This window comes from Brassica napus, chromosome C6 (genome assembly GCF_020379485.1).
Source record: "Brassica napus cultivar Da-Ae chromosome C6, Da-Ae, whole genome shotgun sequence".
In the NCBI taxonomy this organism is placed as follows: domain Eukaryota; kingdom Viridiplantae; phylum Streptophyta; class Magnoliopsida; order Brassicales; family Brassicaceae; genus Brassica; species Brassica napus.
Genome location: NC_063449.1, coordinates 10,287,260 through 10,306,121, shown reverse-complemented (window position 1 = coordinate 10,306,121; position 18,862 = coordinate 10,287,260). Strand labels below are relative to the sequence as shown.

At 37.2% G+C, this 18,862-nt stretch overlaps 1 protein-coding gene across 1 annotated transcript; it reads right to left on the bottom strand.

Moving 5' to 3' along the window:
* Positions 1-10,743: 10,743 nt before the first annotated feature.
* On the bottom strand, positions 10,744-12,900 carry LOC111213330. Its single transcript, XM_022715061.2, has 4 exons — positions 12,259-12,900; positions 11,650-12,144; positions 11,393-11,535; positions 10,744-11,311 (listed from the first exon to the last, which is right to left on the bottom strand). The coding sequence occupies exons 1-4, from the start codon at positions 12,898-12,900 to the stop codon at positions 10,744-10,746; spliced, it is 1,848 nt and encodes a 615-aa protein (XP_022570782.2).
* Between the last annotated feature and the right edge of the window lie 5,962 nt (positions 12,901-18,862).

Genomic DNA, 18,862 nt, shown 5'->3' with positions numbered 1-18,862 from the left:
TCCTCAACGATTCTCTGTTATAGAACCCCTTTAACCCAGTAAACTCTCTTGACCTGTAGACAGCTTCTATGTCTCGCAGATACTCAAGAGCTGATAAAGAGAAATGGGTGGAAAAACCCAAATCTCTGCAGAAGAAGGCCCCGATAGTCATTCCTGCTACTAATAATGACGCCCTGATAGCACACAACAGGCTCACCCTCATCGGAAGGGTCACAAACCCACGTTTCCAACCCCCCCATGCAGTGGTAGACATCATGCCACAGATTTGGAACCTCGAAGGCAAGGTGGAGGGTAGAGACCTTGGAGCCGAGATGTTTCAGTTCAGGTTCGAGTCTGAAAACGATCTCCTTTCAGTTCTGGCGAAAGGACCGTACCACCACAAGAGATGGATGTTGCTTCTGCAAAGATGGGAACCCATCATATCACCAACCTTCCCATCAAGCATCTCGTTCTGGGTCCGTGTACATGGTCTTCCACTTCACTTCTGGAATGATGAGACTCTATATACTATTGGTAAAGCACTAGGCAACGTTTCCACCCGTGATGTTCGAGAGGCTCGGTTTAGAGTGGAAGTAAACGGACTTCTCCCACTAGAAATGAAGTCAGAGGTTCTCCTACCTTCAGGAGACACAACTGAAATAGAATTCGAGTATGTTAAGATGGAGAAACACTGTTTCACCTGCTTCTCTCTCTCCCATGAAGAGGATGATTGCCCTTTGAGACCCGCAGACGGTCAACCAGCAAAGAATAGGAAGCTCGGAATTACTCAGGCGCTGGCCCTTGAACGCATCGAAGCTAGCAAAAAGAATCACGATGATAAAAGAGGGTACAAACCCCCAGCTCAACTCCCTGTCCCTCCCTATGAGGATAGGAGAACAATTACTAGCTATGCCAATCAACCAGAGGCTCATAACGTGAGCAGAGCCACAAGTCGCCATGATCACCACTCCTCTGCGAATAAAGGCTCTTTGGAGTATGCTAGAAGACCTCCCTCTTCGATCTCGCACAGAGCGGAGACTCCAAAACATTATGGATCTCGTAGGGAGGCCATTGATCACAGAGCTTACCATCGACGGGGAGAGTATCAAAATAGGTCTATCACAACCCCGTCAGGTTCCATCTCCTCCCGGTACCAAAGTCCCCCCTATGAAGATAATCATCCTGGCCGTCAAGTAAGACTCGCATCGCCCCACCGGAGTGGGTCGCGCACCTCTCATACTCCACCCCCTGTTCCTCCTAGAGAACTGATGGACATGGGCCGAATGTCCACTCCCTCAGTTGAGACCAGCAGGTCCAGAGAACGACGCTCTGTGTTGGAAAGAGTGGCAGCGCTTGATCTTAGAGACCAACTCTTTAGAAGGTCCTCTAGCAGCAAAGACTCTCCTAGGGTTAAAGGAAGAGACTCTCTCAATGGAACAACCCATCAGACTACTCCCCCCGTACTTGAATCAGGACAACAGCCCCCTCCCCCGCCACTAGATAAGGTTTCAGACAGAGCACCAGCTACACAATGCTTGGGAGGCCTCACGACCTTAGGAATTAGGGAGAAAACTAGACTGGCTACTGAAAACGCGATAGATCATACCGCCCCAACAATACTGTCTTTCCTAGAACTAGTTGCTGAGAAGCCAACAACAAAACGCAAAACACCAAGAGCTACGACAAACAAGCGGACTGCTAGAAGCCCAATGGGACTCAAGCTAAAGAAAGCGGTCATAGTGCGGTCCACAAATCCTCCCCGAAAGCGCATATGTACTGAGAAGGCTCTTTACCTTGGAATAAGGCAGGACCGAGTGCAAATGGTGCTGCGGTAGGAACATCAAATGCGGTGAACATACCGAGCAAGAAGGTCGCGGGCACAGATTTTCGGCCCCCGCCTCTTCCTCTTCCTTAGCTCTTATGAGCTGGAATTATCAAGGGTTACAGAATCCCCTTACGATTCGTCGTCTGAAGGAGATACGCAAAAGCCTTCTCCCCGACATAATGTTCCTCATGGAGACAAAGAACAGCGATGAGTTCATCAAAGACAAACTTGATAAGTTGCAGTATCCGAACTTCTTCTCTGTTCCCCCAATTGGTGCAAGTGGCGGTTTGGCACTTTTGTGGATAAACAACATCAAGCTGGAAATTCTAGAAGCTACCGCCAACATCATTGACGCGAAGGTATTCTTCAAAGGCTCTCATTCCTTTATTTCCTTTATCTATGGCGCTCCCATTGTGGAAAATAGATCAGGAGCCTGGGAAAAGGTCTCTCAAATTGGTAAGAATAGAGAATTACCGTGGCTTCTTACGGGGGATTTTAACGATATCTTGGACAATTCGGAAAAGGAGGGAGGACCACTCCGATGGGAAGGTTCTTTCACCCGCTTTCGCTCGTTCGTCTCACAAAACGGTCTATGGGACCTTAAGCACTCTGGTAACCACCTTTCATGGAGAGGGACACGTTATACTCATTTCATTAGATCTCAGCTGGATCGCTCGATGGTGAACTGTTCTTGGTTTGAGCTCTATACCATGGGCCGCTGTCGCTACCTCCGTTTTGAGGGTTGGGATCACCGTCCACTGGTCACATACTTTAATGCTTCGGGTCCAAGGAAGAGAGGTCTCTTTAGGTTCAACAGAACACTAACGGAGAACGAAGAAGTCCCAGACCTTATCAACTCCTCCTGGAACGAGATCCCGCTTGCTTCTGTCATTGAGAAGCTCAACAGCTACCGCAGAAGAATCATTCAATGGAACAAGGAACGCAATCTTAAGGCGAACCAAATAGTCTCAGACACAAGGCTGGCGCTGGATGCGGCTCTCTCTGCTCCCTTGCCGGATCTCCCGCTCATTGAGGAGCTAACCAAAACATTGACTAAGGTCTACAAGGAGGAAGAGCAGTATTGGCTACAGCGTAGCAGGATTCTATGGCTGAAAAATAGAGATAAGAATACAGAATTCTTCCATGCTTCTACCGGGACGAGACGGCTCCAAAATTCATTAGCAGTTATCGAGGATTCTACTGGTAAAGAGTTCCATGAAGAGGCCAATATCGTCTCGGTTATAGCAAACTACTACCAAGATATCTTCGCTACAAAGAGCGTCGGCGACTTCTCTACCATCTACAATCTCCTCCCGTGCTCGGTCTCAGAGGAGATTAATGAACAACTGATCAAGATGCCTTCACCTCAGGAGATTAAGGAAGCTACGTTTTCTATTCACAATGGGAAGGCTCCGGGGCCGGACGGTTTCTCCTCCAAGTTCTATCAGGCCTATTGGCATGTTATTGGCGAGGATTTTACCCGAGAGGTGCTCCTCTTCTTTGAAACTGGCGTGCTCAACCCTCTTCAAAATGAAACCCATATTCGCCTTATCCCGAAAGGGTCATCCCCGAGACAGGTTGCGGACTATAGACCGATAGCTCTCTGCAACACTCATTACAAAATAATCGCCAAGATCCTTACAAGACGGCTCAAGCAGTTCCTTCCCCAGCTCATCTCCAAATCGCAATCAGCCTTCGTGACGGGTCGCGCCATTGCCGATAATGTACTTATCACCCATGAGACTCTCCACTTTCTCCGGACTTCAGAAGCAAAGAAATTTTGCTCTATGGCGGTCAAAACAGATATGAGCAAGGCGTATGACCGGGTAGAATGGAACTTCTTGGAGATGGTTCTCTCAAAGTTGGGCTTCCACCCCCGATGGATCTCATGGATTATGACCTGCGTGGAGTCGGTGTCATACAATTTCCTTATAAACGGTTACCCGCAGGGATCAGTCAAACCTTCTGGTGGAATACGACAGGGCGATCCGCTATCGCCATACCTCTTTATACTGTGCACAGAAGTCCTTTCGGCTCTTTGAAACCAGGCGCAAAGGAAAGGCACACTCTCGGGTATCCGTGTGGCGAGAGGCTGTCCTTCGGTGACCAACCTATTGTTTGCGGACGATACTATGTTCTTTTGCAAGTCGAGCTTGGCGGAAGTACTGAAACTTAAGGAAATCATAGGGACTTACGAAGCAGTATCGGGGCAGCGAATAAACCTCTTGAAATCGTCTGTTACGTATTCTGCCAAGACGCCAGCGGAAGTGAAAACCCGAGTCAAAGAGACCTTAGGGATACAAGCAGAGGGCGGAATCGGCAAGTACTTGGGCCTGCCCGAGCTCTTTGGTAGGAAGAAACGTGATATCTTCGCTTCGATACTCGACCGTATCCGTCAAAAGATCAACAGCTGGACAACCCGATTCTTGTCAGGAGCGGGGAAGCAAGTACTCCTCAAATCGGTCCTTGCGGCGATGCCGAGCTATGCCATGTCCTGCTTCAAGCTCCCAACATCCTTATGGAAACAAATCCAGTCTCTCCTCACACGGTTTTGGTGGGACGCTAATCCAGAGAAAAGGAAGATGTGTTGGGTCGCTTAGTCAACTCTAACGAAGCCTAAGTATGCCAGCGGGCTAGGATTTAGAGACCTGGAAAACTTCAACGATGCTCTATTAGGGAAAATTGGCTGGCGCTTGATAAAAGATCCGACATCTCTAGTTGCTCAGGTTCTTCTTGGCAAGTATGCCAATAACTCAACTTTCCTTGATTGTACGCCACCTTCGGTGATGTCACAAGGCTGGCGCAGCATTCTAGCTGGACGAGAGCTGTCAGGAAGGGTCTCGGTTGGGCTGTGGGAAATGGTGATGATATCAAAAATCTGGAGCGACCCCTGGTTATCCTGCTCAACCCCAATGGTCCCTTCTCAAGAATTTCTTTACCATCCTAGGTTCTTCGATGATCTCTCCTAAGGATGATGATTTTGCTGATATCTCTGCAAGTTTCCCGGAGAACTCATCAATGGTATATGTTTCTTTCATCTTAAGCCGATTGAACTCATCCATCAATGTCTGTAGTCTAGCCTCTCGAACTCTTTCAGCTCCCACATTCCTTGATCTTATTGCTTCCCATATCTCTTTTGAAGTATGAAGATTACCTATTTGTAAGACCAAGCTTTCTGGTATGGATTGAAATAGTAGAGCTCTGGCCAAGTCGTTCTTCTCTCCTTCGTCTGCGCCTGGCTCAATTGCTTCCCATACTTTGTGTACCTTGAGAGCCACCTTAATCCTCATGCTCCAAACTGTATAGTTTGTGGTAGTAAGCATTGGGCATTGGATAGTTGAATGACTACTCTCTCTCGGTTTGCTTGTTGACACAACAAGACCTTTATCTTCCATGTTTCTTTTCTCTCACGAACTTCTCAGATGTTTAGGTTTGACGATTTCAAGAAGAGCTCTGATACCAATTATTGAATCGTAGAACCAATATCCAAGAATGTATAACTCAAGCAAATATAAAGCACTCATTTTATTAATAGCTTTATCAAACTCAAACTCACAAGTTATGCTACAAGATTACCATCTCCTTATATAACACTTATAAGTTCCTATTCTCAATAGGAAACATATTTTATAGATAACTCTCAATCTATTCTAATCATAATCTCATTAGGATAGCTTATATCCTAAGTTATCTCAAGCTTAGGTCAACAAGACTCTCTGATACAAAGAAGAGGAAAAACTATCACCATCATCGTTATTTTTTCTACCTCTTCTCCTAATTATTTTGTGATCTTTGTCATGGTAAAGCTCCCTCATGATAGAAGGTAATTATAGGATTATGTGAATGAGTTTCATATTTATTTAATATACTCTTCTTATACATGCATGGGTTTAGTGCATGCAAGCAAAAAAACAAGAATTTTGACAACAACCGTATATTAAAGAATATAATCTCAAAAAAAGATTGGCTGACCTTATATAATCAAATTCTAATTTTGTGTCAATAACTAATATTCGTACCTCACTACCCAAGGCATCATTATAGTCAGCGACATGAAGATCCGCGTGTTATATTTTTTTCAGGATTTGAGTCTGTCTTTGATAGACAAAAAGGTTAACGACCGTCCCTCAGTAGTTAAAGTTTTTGTTCTTAACAATGTTCTGGTTTTTTATTTTGGATGAATTGCCTGTAATTTCAATTATTGTGGATAAAATGAACAAAAATTTCTCGATTTTCCTTTAAGGTGAGAATGTGTTAAGGGCAAAAGAATACATGTGATACAAAGCTATCACTTAACATTCTTTAAAACTAGGTCACTTTCTATTTGTGTTCCTTTTTTTTTTGTTTTTGCTAAAATCTATTTGTGTTACTTGTGTAACACAACTAGGTCACTTTAAATATAGGTCAAATTCTTTTTTTTTTTTAAGAAAAATTAAAGCACACAAATGTAAGCTATATCTTCCTATGACCATGTCCTATGAATAAGAATGTAATTAGTAGGTCTAATATTTATCAAACAGTGAAATAAACGGTTTCTTTCCTTAGCTTTAGAGAAACGAGATGATTATACTATGAGATTGTATCAGTGCATGAAAGAAATTCAAACATATGCGCGTTGCTACCGGCGGGGGCGGTCCTGTACTAACGGGGGCCACAAGCAAAAAAAAAAAATGGGAGCCCATACAGAAACATAAAAACTTTGAAAATGAGAAGAAATTCAAACTATGGTGGTCAAAACTAATTTTTTTTTATTGGGTCCCATTAAAATGATGATATTTTTGTTAGGACAAATTCTAACTTCATTCGGTAACTTTTTTTTGTTCTATAAAACTTAAAAATATATATAATAAATATTTTCTTTGAATGGGGGCCCAGAAATTTTGGGAGCCCAAGGTCCGTGCTTCACCTCGCTGTAAGGGATGCCCCCAGCTACCGGATGCTAATTATTAGCGACATGCTCACTGACATAGAAATAGATAAACTAATTAAATCAATAAAGTTAAGTGTTTTTTGAAAAAGTATAAAGTTAGTTTTTATTCTATCTATTGATGGATCACATCATGAGAAATTGAGATGTCGTTTCTGATTACACAGATAGATACCAACCGGGTTGTACCAAAAATATGATAAGATTCTTCAGAACATATAAACACTCTTTTTGTTTTGTCAACTGTTTCGTAGATACTCATTTAGGACTAAAAATTATCTTTTTTTTTTTTTGTTGCTGCCCATCTAAACTAGATCAAGTGGTGGCAGACGAACCGATCTTCCGAGGAGCATTTCCGTCTATCCAGGTCTGATCTATATGGGAGAAAATATAGCCTTTGTTCCTTGCTTCCTCTGCTAGTGTATCCGTCCGACCATTCCTACTCTGAGGAATATGAGATAAGCTCACATCCTCGAAACTCTCACGTAATCTCTGGTACATCTCAATCTCCGTCGCGAATGTAAGTCATTCCATCGGATTATTAGTCATGTCCACTAGATCCGAGCAGTCTGTCTCGAACCTTACCGAAGTTATCCTCTTGTCTCTCATACATGAGGTTGACCAAAGTAAACCTTCCACCTAAAATTAGTTTATTTTGGAATTAAAGTGATATACAAAGTATCATCTCTATTCTCTTACAACAACTGCAATAATCATATAGTACAGTTTTTTAAAATCTGTCATCTAACAAGTTACATTTAGTTTATTATACATTTACTAATACATTTTACTATAATTGATACATTCACTCAACAGCAAAAATATGTCTGTGCTTAAGGACTTGTAGATGCACTTTCTCAGATTCAGGCAATGAAGCAGTAACACATGTTTCCTTCTACATATCTTTTTCACCCCAAGCCACGATCTTTGGACACTCATCAGCTTCAATAGAGAAGTCACCATATTTCGAGTCATAGAACCCACTCTAGAAGTAGAACTAATGGGACAAAGGTTATGTCAACATAACCAAAAGTTTCTCCTCCGAAGTAAGTCTTGTCTCTAATCTCAACATCAAGAATCTTCAAGCCCTCGAAAGAGTAATTTCTTGCATACATGGCCAGTTCAAACATTTTTACAGATCATAAAACAATACTCTTAAGTTATATTTATATAGTTTTAAAAAATTTCTGTTTAAAACTCTGTAAGTGGTCTTATGTAAAATTTATGATGAAAAACACACACATATAAATTATTTTGGGATTTTTTTTTTCTGATCTAACTTTTTAAATAATTAATATATATAAATATATATAGACGAAAAATACAAACCTTAATTGTTATGATATATGGGAATATGGGACTAAACTGGATCAGTTTTTCTTAATAACCACTGGGTAATTATATTTTATAATACAGAACATACCAATGGAGTATATAAATATTTTATTAAAAATAACATAATGGAGTAGTATTAAAGTTTTGGTGCAACCGAGCAAATAACACCAAACTACCGGAGTATATAAAATTCATATTAATAATTATACTAAATATATCTATCTATCTATCTATCTATCTATCTATCTATAGTATTATTTGAGAAATGAATTTGTTTATTTGTCATTTTCTCCATAATTTTAGTTAATTTGCTTACTTGTCATCTTTTCAATGATTTTATGATAATTATTAAAATTTATATTAACAATATTATTATTTAAAATTGTATTTTGTTATCTGTATCTTTATCTTTATCATGATATTTAAGATAATTAATAAACATTAACCTATTCTACTAATATATATATACTATTATATTTAAAAATCTATTTTAATATATATTATCATGATATTTAAGAAATTTAATTAATAAATAAATATTAAAATGATATTAACAATATCTACCAATTAATATCATCATTACTTTTATCTTATATTTAGTTTATGATTTTAATGACTAATATTATAGCAATTTTCTCTGATTTTTATTGCAAATATTAATCAAACGCAATTATAATAAAATTTATATATAAGTATACTGATATATCTGAATTAATCAGTTTCTTTAGTTTATTCGGTTTGATCGCTTAATATATTGAACCATATTCATATATTGCGATTTCTTAAAAATAACATCCATTCGGTTTATTCGGTACTACCAAATCCAGACTATTTTTTCTATTTCGTTTTGGTTCGGTTTTAAATAGTTTGGTTTTACCAGATTGAAAACTCTTAGACTATCATTATTTTGTTGATTTCTTATAGTTGTTATTTTTCTATAATCCTTTCAGTGCCACATGATTTATTTTCAGTCCAAAATACAATATGTGTTTAAATTCAAATATAAATTTCCTAATTTAATTATTACTATAGAAAATTGATCCAAAATCTACATCACATAAATAAAATTATGAAACAAAAGAACATAATTTAATACATTAATTACCAATACATAACTAGTACATACAGTACTATATAACTAAGATTGAATTTAGTTTATAATTTTTTTTTTCAAAAATGTAACTAGATAGTATCGAAAAATTTGTCTCCAAACTTGTTATTCACAATGTATTTCTCAAAATTGAAACTTGTTAAAAGTTCACCTTATATTATTGTTAAAAAGTGCCTGTTATTATATAATGCGAATTTGAGAGATTAGTTATTAATTATGATTTTGTTCAATCGATAGCTAGGTCCCAGGTTTTAGTGATTTACAGGTTTTATTAGGTGCTAAATAGTTTTTTTTTTAAACAAACCAGATTACATGTTTGTCAGTTCGACGGCGGATCGATGTCGGGTTTAAAAACATCGCCGCTAAAAGTGAAGAGAACACTAAACAACCGGAAAAATTATTTAAGCGGACAGTCAAAAGACAATCGCCTGTTCATGATCACTCAGACACAACCTAACAGTGAAAAATACAGGATTTAGAACCAAAATGTAGTACATTAGATTACCATTTTATCAGCAAAATATATTTCTAATTTCGTTTCCTTAGAGGCTTGAACATTAGGTGAAACATATGCGGCTCAACAAATTAATCGACACATCACCTTAAGATCTATGAATTACTGTGCTCCTCTCGTCAGTGGACAGTGGCTGATCTCTCAATCCACCAATTTCCTATATCTCCAGATGAGCATAAAAGACATCATAAATCTCAACGTCAAAGTTAAATACATAAATCTTTGAGAGTTTGAGCGAAAAGTGAATTTTCCAAAACGCTTATCTGGTAGATCCGGTAACTACACAAGTAACAACAGAAAAACTGAGAAACACTAATGCAATCAAAAGTGCCAAAAGCAGGATAATGTTGGCATATATTTGTTGCTTTAAAGTAACTAATAAAGATGTGAAAAGATAAAATAATTAAGTTGGAGTTTACAAATTACATTCTTTGGCATGCAATATTATGTGAAAGCATCCCTAACTCCTAAGTCTTTTTTTTTTTTTTTTTTTCGACGTTGTCGCGACGTTGCTTGACGGCTTGACCAAACACATATGTATGGGTTGGTGTTTTAACCAAACAGTCAAACACGTCATCTGTTCTTTCTGAAAAGTGGAATCGGTATGTGCCACAGTCCGTCTAACCTTGCATCCACCCGTGGCTATAAGTTGCAGTTGATGCTCCAAATTCGTTGAATATTTTATAGGAACAGATCAAAGATAAGTTACATGAGAGAAATCACCACAATTGGTTACTTGCAAACTAAGCAGCCCCGGGACCGGGACCGGGACCGGAAACTGGGACGGGAGCGGGGACGGGAAACATCAAACTTAAAATTTGAAGATACGGGTACGGCATAGAAACGGAAACCATATTATAAGAAAATATAAAAATATCCATAAGTCAAAATGTTAAAATCTGAAACATAAGTTTTAACAGCAGCAAACACACTTAATCAAAATACTAGACATCAACAGAAACAATAGCAAACACACTTGATAAAAATACTAGACAACAACAGAAACAACAGCAAACACACTTGATCAAAATACTAAACAACAACAGAATAAGCTAATCATCTAGTAGCTCATTTTCGAAATCCGGTTCATCTAGTGAAAGGTCAGCAAACTCCAAGAATCCTACATCTTCCATAGAATCAAATCCATCTCCACCAACGTCCCACATCTTGGTCTTTTCAGCTTCATATTGATCAAAATTCCTTGATAGAAGTCTTAGGTTGTTGTGGATGAAAACCAAGTCTTGAGCGTGACTAGGATTTAACCTGTTTCTTCTTAGTGAATGAATGAAGGAGTATGTACTCCAATTACGCTCAGCACATGAAGATGAACTAGGCTGTCCAAGTAACTTAAAAGCCAAAGTTTGGAGTAGAGGAGTTTGAGCACCAAAGTTAGCCCACCAACTTTTGGGATCCATAGTAGACATCATTGAAATGGATGTTAAATCTTCAAAAGGACCACTCTTCATCGAGAACAATGCATACTCCTGCATAACTTTCATGTGATCCTCATTGCTTAGAAACAATCTTCGAAAGCACTTTATCCTTTCATGTGAAATTTCTGCATCCCTATGTGGACCTTTTCTTGCCAAATCTTCATTCAGCCAATCATCACTATAAAATCTACAAAATACAGAACAGTATATAAACATATATATGTGACACATGAAAAATGAAATGATAAATCATATATTAAAATCATACCTTGGATTTAAAGAATGAGCTAGACAATGTAGGGGAGTGTTATTCTTTGTCCAGCGAGCCACCAAAATTTCATAAACAACATTGTAGAAGGGACTGAATTCAGACATTGAACGCTTTTCTCTCTTGTAAATCTCAGCTTTCACCTTCTCGATCATAGAATCCCACATCTCATATACCATGTGAAAACATGGTTTGTCGGTGTCACAAAATCTAATCATCTCATATATAGATCTTGTGAAATCTATAATATAAGATACCTTTTCCCACCGGTCATCATCTACAATCTTCTCTTTAACAAAGCTTGCTTTCCCAATGTCATCATCTCTGTAAGTAGACCATTCTTCACTTATAACCATGGCTTGAAGACCCCTTTTGATAAGATTCAATCTCTTAAGCATCACAATGATTGAGGCAAACCGTGTATCAGCAACCTTAAGTAATCTCAGCGGACAGAACTTACCAAAAATTGCTAGTCTCATGCTGTGGTTCATGATGAAGTTTTTTATTGCAAGGGCATCTCCATGAATTTCAGTAATCCAATTACACTGCTCATATGTTTCTTGATTTGCTTCCACATTCCTTGCTGCACAAATATTTTTCAGAGCGAGATTGAGAGTATGAACAACACATGGTGTCCAATAGATGTGAGGAAACCTCCCCTCAATAAGGTCTCCAGCCGCCTTACAATTTGGAGCATTATCAGTGATGACTTGTACAACATTTTGATCACCCACTTGATGAATAACTTCTTCCTACAATTTAGCAATGAAGAATTTATCTTTTACCTCCCCAAAACAATTCTCAGCCTTGAGAAACATAGGACTACTTCCAGAAGTAGCTAGGAAAATAATCAGAGGTTTTCTTACAGGATCGCTCCAACCATCACTCACAATTGTCACCCCTTTTTCCTTCCATGTCGATTTCAGTGGCACTAACAACTTCTCAACATTGTTCTTCTCTTGCTGCAATAAAGTTGTTCGGAGTTTATTATAACTTGGAGGCACATACCCATCAAGTTTGCTAGCAGCAGCAAACTGATAAGACCGATGATAGCTAGGATTTCTTGCAAGATTGAATGGCACACCTCCTGTAAAAAACATCCTTGCAATTTCTTGATCCAACTGATCTCTAGCTTGAATACCAAATGATGCAACGATTGGTGAAATACAAGATTTCCTCTTCTTAGAAAGAGATTCACACGGTAATGGAACTGCTCTACGTCCCGACTCAGATTTCTTCAGCTCAAATTCATTTTCCAGCTTCTGCATTTCAAGCTTGTCAGACATTGTTGGTCTTCTACAGATCGAAATCCCCTGCCCTTTCAGTGCAAGTAAATGCGCTTTGACTCTAGAATATGATCCTTGTCGAATCTCATCACAAAAACTGCACTTAAATCTCCATGTTCCTCCTGTTGCTCCTAGCTTCTCCAGTTTAGTTACATAATTCCATAGTGGTGGTTCTTCTTTTTCACCAGAGCCACTACCACCAATTTCAGTTTGAGAATTCATCTTCTTTATCTACAGGAAATCACAGAAAACATATGATACATATAAACTAACAGTCACATCTTTGTATAAAAAACACAGAAACATTGTATATGAATTATTTTCTTGTGAAAATGCTTAAGATAAGATTACAAGAAGAACGTAAAGAAAATGCTTACGTGTTTTGCTTGTGATATAAACAACAAAGAAAAAAGAATGGAAGAAAAGTGTGTTGTGTTATGTTGCTGATTATATCACACAGAGAGAGATATGGTCCAGGCTTGAGTTTCAAAGAGAAAGTAGAAAGAAGAAGATGGAAGTGCAACAGACTAAACTGAGAGGGGAAGAATCGAAGAGACACTATTATTTTTTTTTTAATTACAACTTTTGATCTTTCCAAAATTAATAGAATAAACACATTAAAGGTTAAAAACATATATGGTTTAATTTTTTACACTTCTTGTAACACAAAAATTCAGATGGATACGTCTATTTTCTGCAGAAACGTTTCCGGAACGTCTCGTTCTCTGACCAAGCCCGTACCCGATGAGTCTTGACGTCCCGGGTTCACCTCACACACATTGGGGACGTTTCCTGGGCGTACCCGAGACGTCCCCGTCCCCCGACGAACCCGGTACGTGAGACGGCACCAACTTGGAGTACCCGTGCAACCTAGCTTGCAAATACTTCCCAAGAAGCAAAAAGAGTAACGAATTAGTGTTTTAGTTAGTATCTGATGGAAAATTAGTGGTGAGAAAAGTTGAAATATGGGAACTGTAAGAGCAAACGCTATTTTACACTCATCAAATATTCGCATAGAGAAAAATACATGTCAATGAAATTACAAGTTCTAATCGGGATAATGATGATATGTGGTTAATATCTAGAGTCTGACATCGAAAAGAAGAGAAGGAAACAGAACCAAAGTCAACTTGCCGTTCACCAATACCAGTTTTAGATTGGTTGGTTAGTCAGCAAGTCATCTTTGGCTCAATATCATTTTCTATTTTTCTATGCAAGACTCTGAAATAGAGAGAAACTCTCACGATTATCATTATTTTTCTCTACCTCTTCTCTTTATTGTCTTGTGAACTTGTCATGGCAGTTCTTACCCATGATGAAGGTCTTAGAGCAATCTCATTGGGGGTTTCTTACTCCTAGATTCTTAAAATACATGTATGTGTATGTATATATTATATATGCGTATGTAATTGCAGGGTTCTAAGTTTTACGGGAAACCCAATCGAAAGTTTCTTCGTAAAGCTTAGAACCCCGCAATTACATACGCATATATAATATATATATACACATACATGTATTTTAAGAACTTAGGAGCAAGAAATCCCCAATAAAGTTGATTTTATAGGCAGGATAATGATGATGATATGCAGATAGATATTTAGAGTCTGACATCAAAAAGAAGAGAAGGAAACAGAGCGAAAATCTACTTGCGGGTAGCAAAAATCTTTTGGTTCATTGGTAAAATCGGCAAGTCATCTTTGGCTCATTATCATTCTCTATTTTTCCATGCAAGACTCTCTGATACAAATAGAAACCCTCACCATCATCATTATTTTTCTCTACCTCTTCGCCTTATCTTGTGATGTTGTTATGGTCAGCATCTTACTCATGATAAATGTATTTATAGGCGCATGTTGTGAGGATTGTGTGAATTAATTTCATATATGGCATTTGATATATTATTCTTCGAATTTTCTTATCCATGCATGCATGATTTTAGTGTCGGCAAGCAGCAAAAAGGGAATTTTGACCACAGCCGTATATTGAAGAATATAATTACTTTTAAATATTGGTTGACCTATATCATAGAATTCTAATTCCACCTTTATGTGAATAGTTAATATTCATACCTGACTAGTTACACTACTCCAAACTACAAAGGCATCATAAAAAAATTAACGAGTCATAATCTTGTCTTGTGGTTGATCGACAAAAGAAAGTCATTGACTGTCAAGCAAAAATTAAAAGACCCTTTATTATATTCATGCTCTTTTTGAAGAAACGCCACGAATTCCATATCTTTGTTAAAATCCTGGAATATCTATAGGAATTTTGATTTTCCTTTAATACATGCTACACAAAGCTGGCTTTTTGAAAAATAGAATGTAAAATTAATTCAAACCTAAAACCCCGTTTCAGAACAACCGTATCCGTTAGCTAATGTTTTTGAAATGAAATTAAAATATAGGATGTGCTAGTCTTCTTGGGTTTAAGCTTGCGGTCCCGTGGCAAACCATTCGATGGTCTTAGATCGAGTTATGCCACTCGTAGCATGATTTTTTAAATATGTTTGTTTCACTAAACACAAATGTGATTTTTTAGATTTTAATTTATTACGAGTTTTCAACTTAAAACCAATTGGTAGTCATGTGGTCAGTGTATTGGTTCTAACATTTTATATATTACTTAAGGTTTTCTTAAATTTTGAATGTGCCTTTCCTTGAAATGATGGTTTGACCAGAACTCTCGGAACTTTAGAACATTTATATTTGGTCGATCTAGTTTAGTAAAACAATTATTCCGGATTGAGAGAGTTTTTTATGATTTATACTTTGATATCATATTAGGTTCATGTTTATTGTGGACCTCCAACTTAAAACCAAATAGTTTTAAGTTGTAAGCCCACAATAAACTCAAATCTAACAAATCAGGTTTCCGAATTTATAAGTTTGTACGTTCAGGTCTAGTCAGTGTGAATCAATCACTTTCCTCATAATGGTATGACTGTTGATTCTCTTACACTTGTTCAGTACGAAGCTCGCTGAGAAACACAACTCACCCTGAAAGATGAGTTGAAGTATATTAAGATGGCATAAAGACTTGCCTCTGTTTGTAATATAATCCAGTTCGACTTGAAATTATGTTTCTGTTTTTTGCTAAGTTGCTTGTTTTTGTTTGATTTGGTTAACAATGACTTTGTAACCAGAGGCGAATCTATGTATAAGGAAGGGGGTGACACTCCTTAAATTTTATAGATCCGGTTTGTTAGGATAGTACAACTGAATTTTGTTAGCTTTAGTGGTGTTTTGACTTTGGCCGATATCTCTAAACCAGGGTTCAACCTCCACTTGACACCATTTTTTAACTCTGGGTCTGCCAGTGTTTGTAATCCATTATGGAATGTCTCTCTTGATCTAAAATTACCCATCTTCAGTTACACATGCAAAATATTGTATATATGCCTCATTTTTTGGGTTTCTTGCTGTCTTTGCTTAACTGTGTATTCTTTGCCAGATACCAGCTTCTGAAAGCAGAAAAGACAGTTTCAGTGCTATATATCACTTTGTCAGTGCTCGAGATTGCTAAATTGTCAATAGGACACGATCAATGAATTATAAATATTTTTAAGGTTAGTGTTTATAATTAAAACCGGACGGATCACCAGATGGTAATGTTTGCCCAAAAAAAAAAACCAGATGGTAATGATGATATATAAGCACATATCTGGAGTCTGACACAAAGAATAAAGATGACAAGGAAACATAGTCAAAGTCCACTTGCCAGTATGGTTCTTTGTCTCGTTATGATTCTCTATTTTTCCATGCAAGACTCATTTTACCTTTGATCAGTATTCTCATTCTGATTTCGATCTCATACATATAGCCCTACGGTAATTATTTTTCTGTAGGGCTTGTAAGAATGAAAACGGTAAATAAAGTAATCAATTATATATAGAGAAAAAGACAAAAATAACACTAAATCAAGTTTATGTTCTCAAACTAGCACTCAAGGTCAAAAGTCACAAAAATATCACTTAATGTTTTATCAAAAGTCACAAACTTAGGGTTTAGAGTTAAAGGGTGGGGTTTAGGGTTTAGGGTTTAGGGTTTAGAGTTTAGGGTTTAGGGTTTAGATTTTAGGGTTTAGGGTTTAGAGTTTAGGGTTTAGAGTTTAGGGTTTAGGGTTTAGAGTTTAGGGTTTATGGTTTACGGTTTAGGGTTTAGAGTTTAGGGTGTAGGGTTTAGAGTTGAGAAATGAGGTTTTGGGGATAAGATTTCAAATTTTGAAAAATAAAAAAATTAAAATTTTCAAAGGATAAACTTAGAAAGGTGCTATTTTGGTCATTTTAGTTTTTGAGTGCTATTTTTGTGATATAAACTTAGAAAAGTGCCATTTTGGAGATTTGCCCTTATATATATATGTTATTTTCACTCATTAACCTTCTTCTTATGTACAGTATAAATGTTGCTTTCTTCTCTCTCACTCTCAGTTGATCCATAACAAACCAAGCCGATTCGACGTTGCTTTACGCTAATGACATAGAATCGCCTGCACTGCCACCATTCTCATCCTGTATTCGTATACCAACTTTGCCATTTGTAAGATGTCACTGAAATCTAGAAGTTTCAGAGTGTTTGTTGCTGTTCTTAACCACTGTCGCATATAGTTGGCACACTGGCGCTAAGGAAGTAGTTACACAAAGTTTCAATAAAACATGCACACATGAAAACAATCGAGTGGATCATCTGTTTTATATAGTGGCACACTAGTCAAACTTTAGTCGAATATAAAGATTCGAAACTGAACCATTTGCTAATCCATGCATAAAAGTTAAATCTCTCTCTTGATCATCTGCTATTAATTCAGTAGTGTTTATATTCAAATAAATGTTTGATATTCATGTTAAATAATTGGCAGGCATCAAAAAAGAAAGTGAAGAGGCGAGTTACTTATATCACAACACTCATCTTTGTTCCTCCTCTTGTCTAGCAATGGTTTTAAGTTTTTGACTAATGTTGGTCTGATTTGTAATGCGTCTAAAAAAGCATGATGACGATGATATGATTAATAACAAAATAAATTGAAGATGATATATAATCACATATCCGGAGTCTGACATCGAAAAGAAGAGAAGGAAACAGAGCCAAAGTCAACTTGCCGGTCGCCAATATCAATTTTAGAGTTATTGCTATAATCGGCAAGTCATCTTTGGCTCAATATCATTCTCTGTTTTCCAATGCAAGACTCACTGATACTAAGATGAGAAAACCTCTCATCGTCATCATAAGTTTCTCCACCTCTTCTCCTTAGTTATCTTGTGATATTTGTCATGGTGAAGCTTACTCACAATGAAGATATTTATAGGCATTGTAGTGATGATTAGTTGAATTTATTTCATATTTAATATTCTATATATTCTTCTTATCCATGCATGGTTTTAGTGCATGCAAGCAAAAAAACAAGGAATTTTGACCACAACCGTTAATTAAAGAATATAATCTCAAAAAAGATTGTCTGACCTAATATTATCAAATTCTAATTCTAATTTTCTGTCAATAATTAATATTCATACCTCACTACCCAAGGCATCATTATAGTCAGCGACATGAAGATCCACGTGTTATATTTTCAGGATTTGACTCATAGTCTTTGATAAACAAAAGGTTATATCGATCGCCCCTCAGTATTTAACGTTTTTTTCGTAATAATGTTCTGATTTTTTGAACAATTGCCTGTCATTTCAACTCTTGTCTTGTGGATGGAATCTAAATATAAAAAAATTCGATTTTCCTTTAAGGTGAGAATGTGTTATTTGCCTTTGCGTACTCATTATATTGTCAACGGTAAAAGAATACATGTGATCGATACAAAGCAATCATTTAACTTTGGTCAATAGTTTGACCAAAGTGTCATTAATGTTTTACACCAGAAAATTTAGGTTTCGATTACCGGCAAAGACAGATTATACAAAATATTGGAGAAAAAATTTACCAGAAAAAAAAACTATCATTTAACTTTCTTTAAAACGAGGTCCTTTCTATTTGTGTTACTTGTGTAACACAACTAGGTCACTTTAAAACAAGGTCAAATTCTATTTTTGTAAGACGATGTCCTATGTATAGGAATGTAATATAGTTTAAAAGGAATAAAGGATCCAACGTTTAGTTCATCCCTTCCTGAACTATAGAATGTAATTAGTAGGTCTGATATTTATCAAACGATGAGATATACATATCTCATGATG

What these genes read in the sequence shown, in the direction of transcription:
- LOC111213330 (XM_022715061.2), bottom strand. Translation starts at nt 12,900, where the DNA reads ATGAATTCTCAAACTGAAATTGGTGGTAGTGGCTCTGGTGAAAAAGAA. An exon ending in GTGATGGTTGGAGCGATCCT is followed by an intron (nt 12,145 to 12,258) that starts GTAAGAAAACCT and finishes GCTAAATTGTAG; the next exon opens with GAAGAAGTTATTCATCAAGT. An exon ending in ATGATGACCGGTGGGAAAAG is followed by an intron (nt 11,536 to 11,649) that starts GTATCTTATATT and finishes ATGATCGAGAAG; the next exon opens with GTGAAAGCTGAGATTTACAA.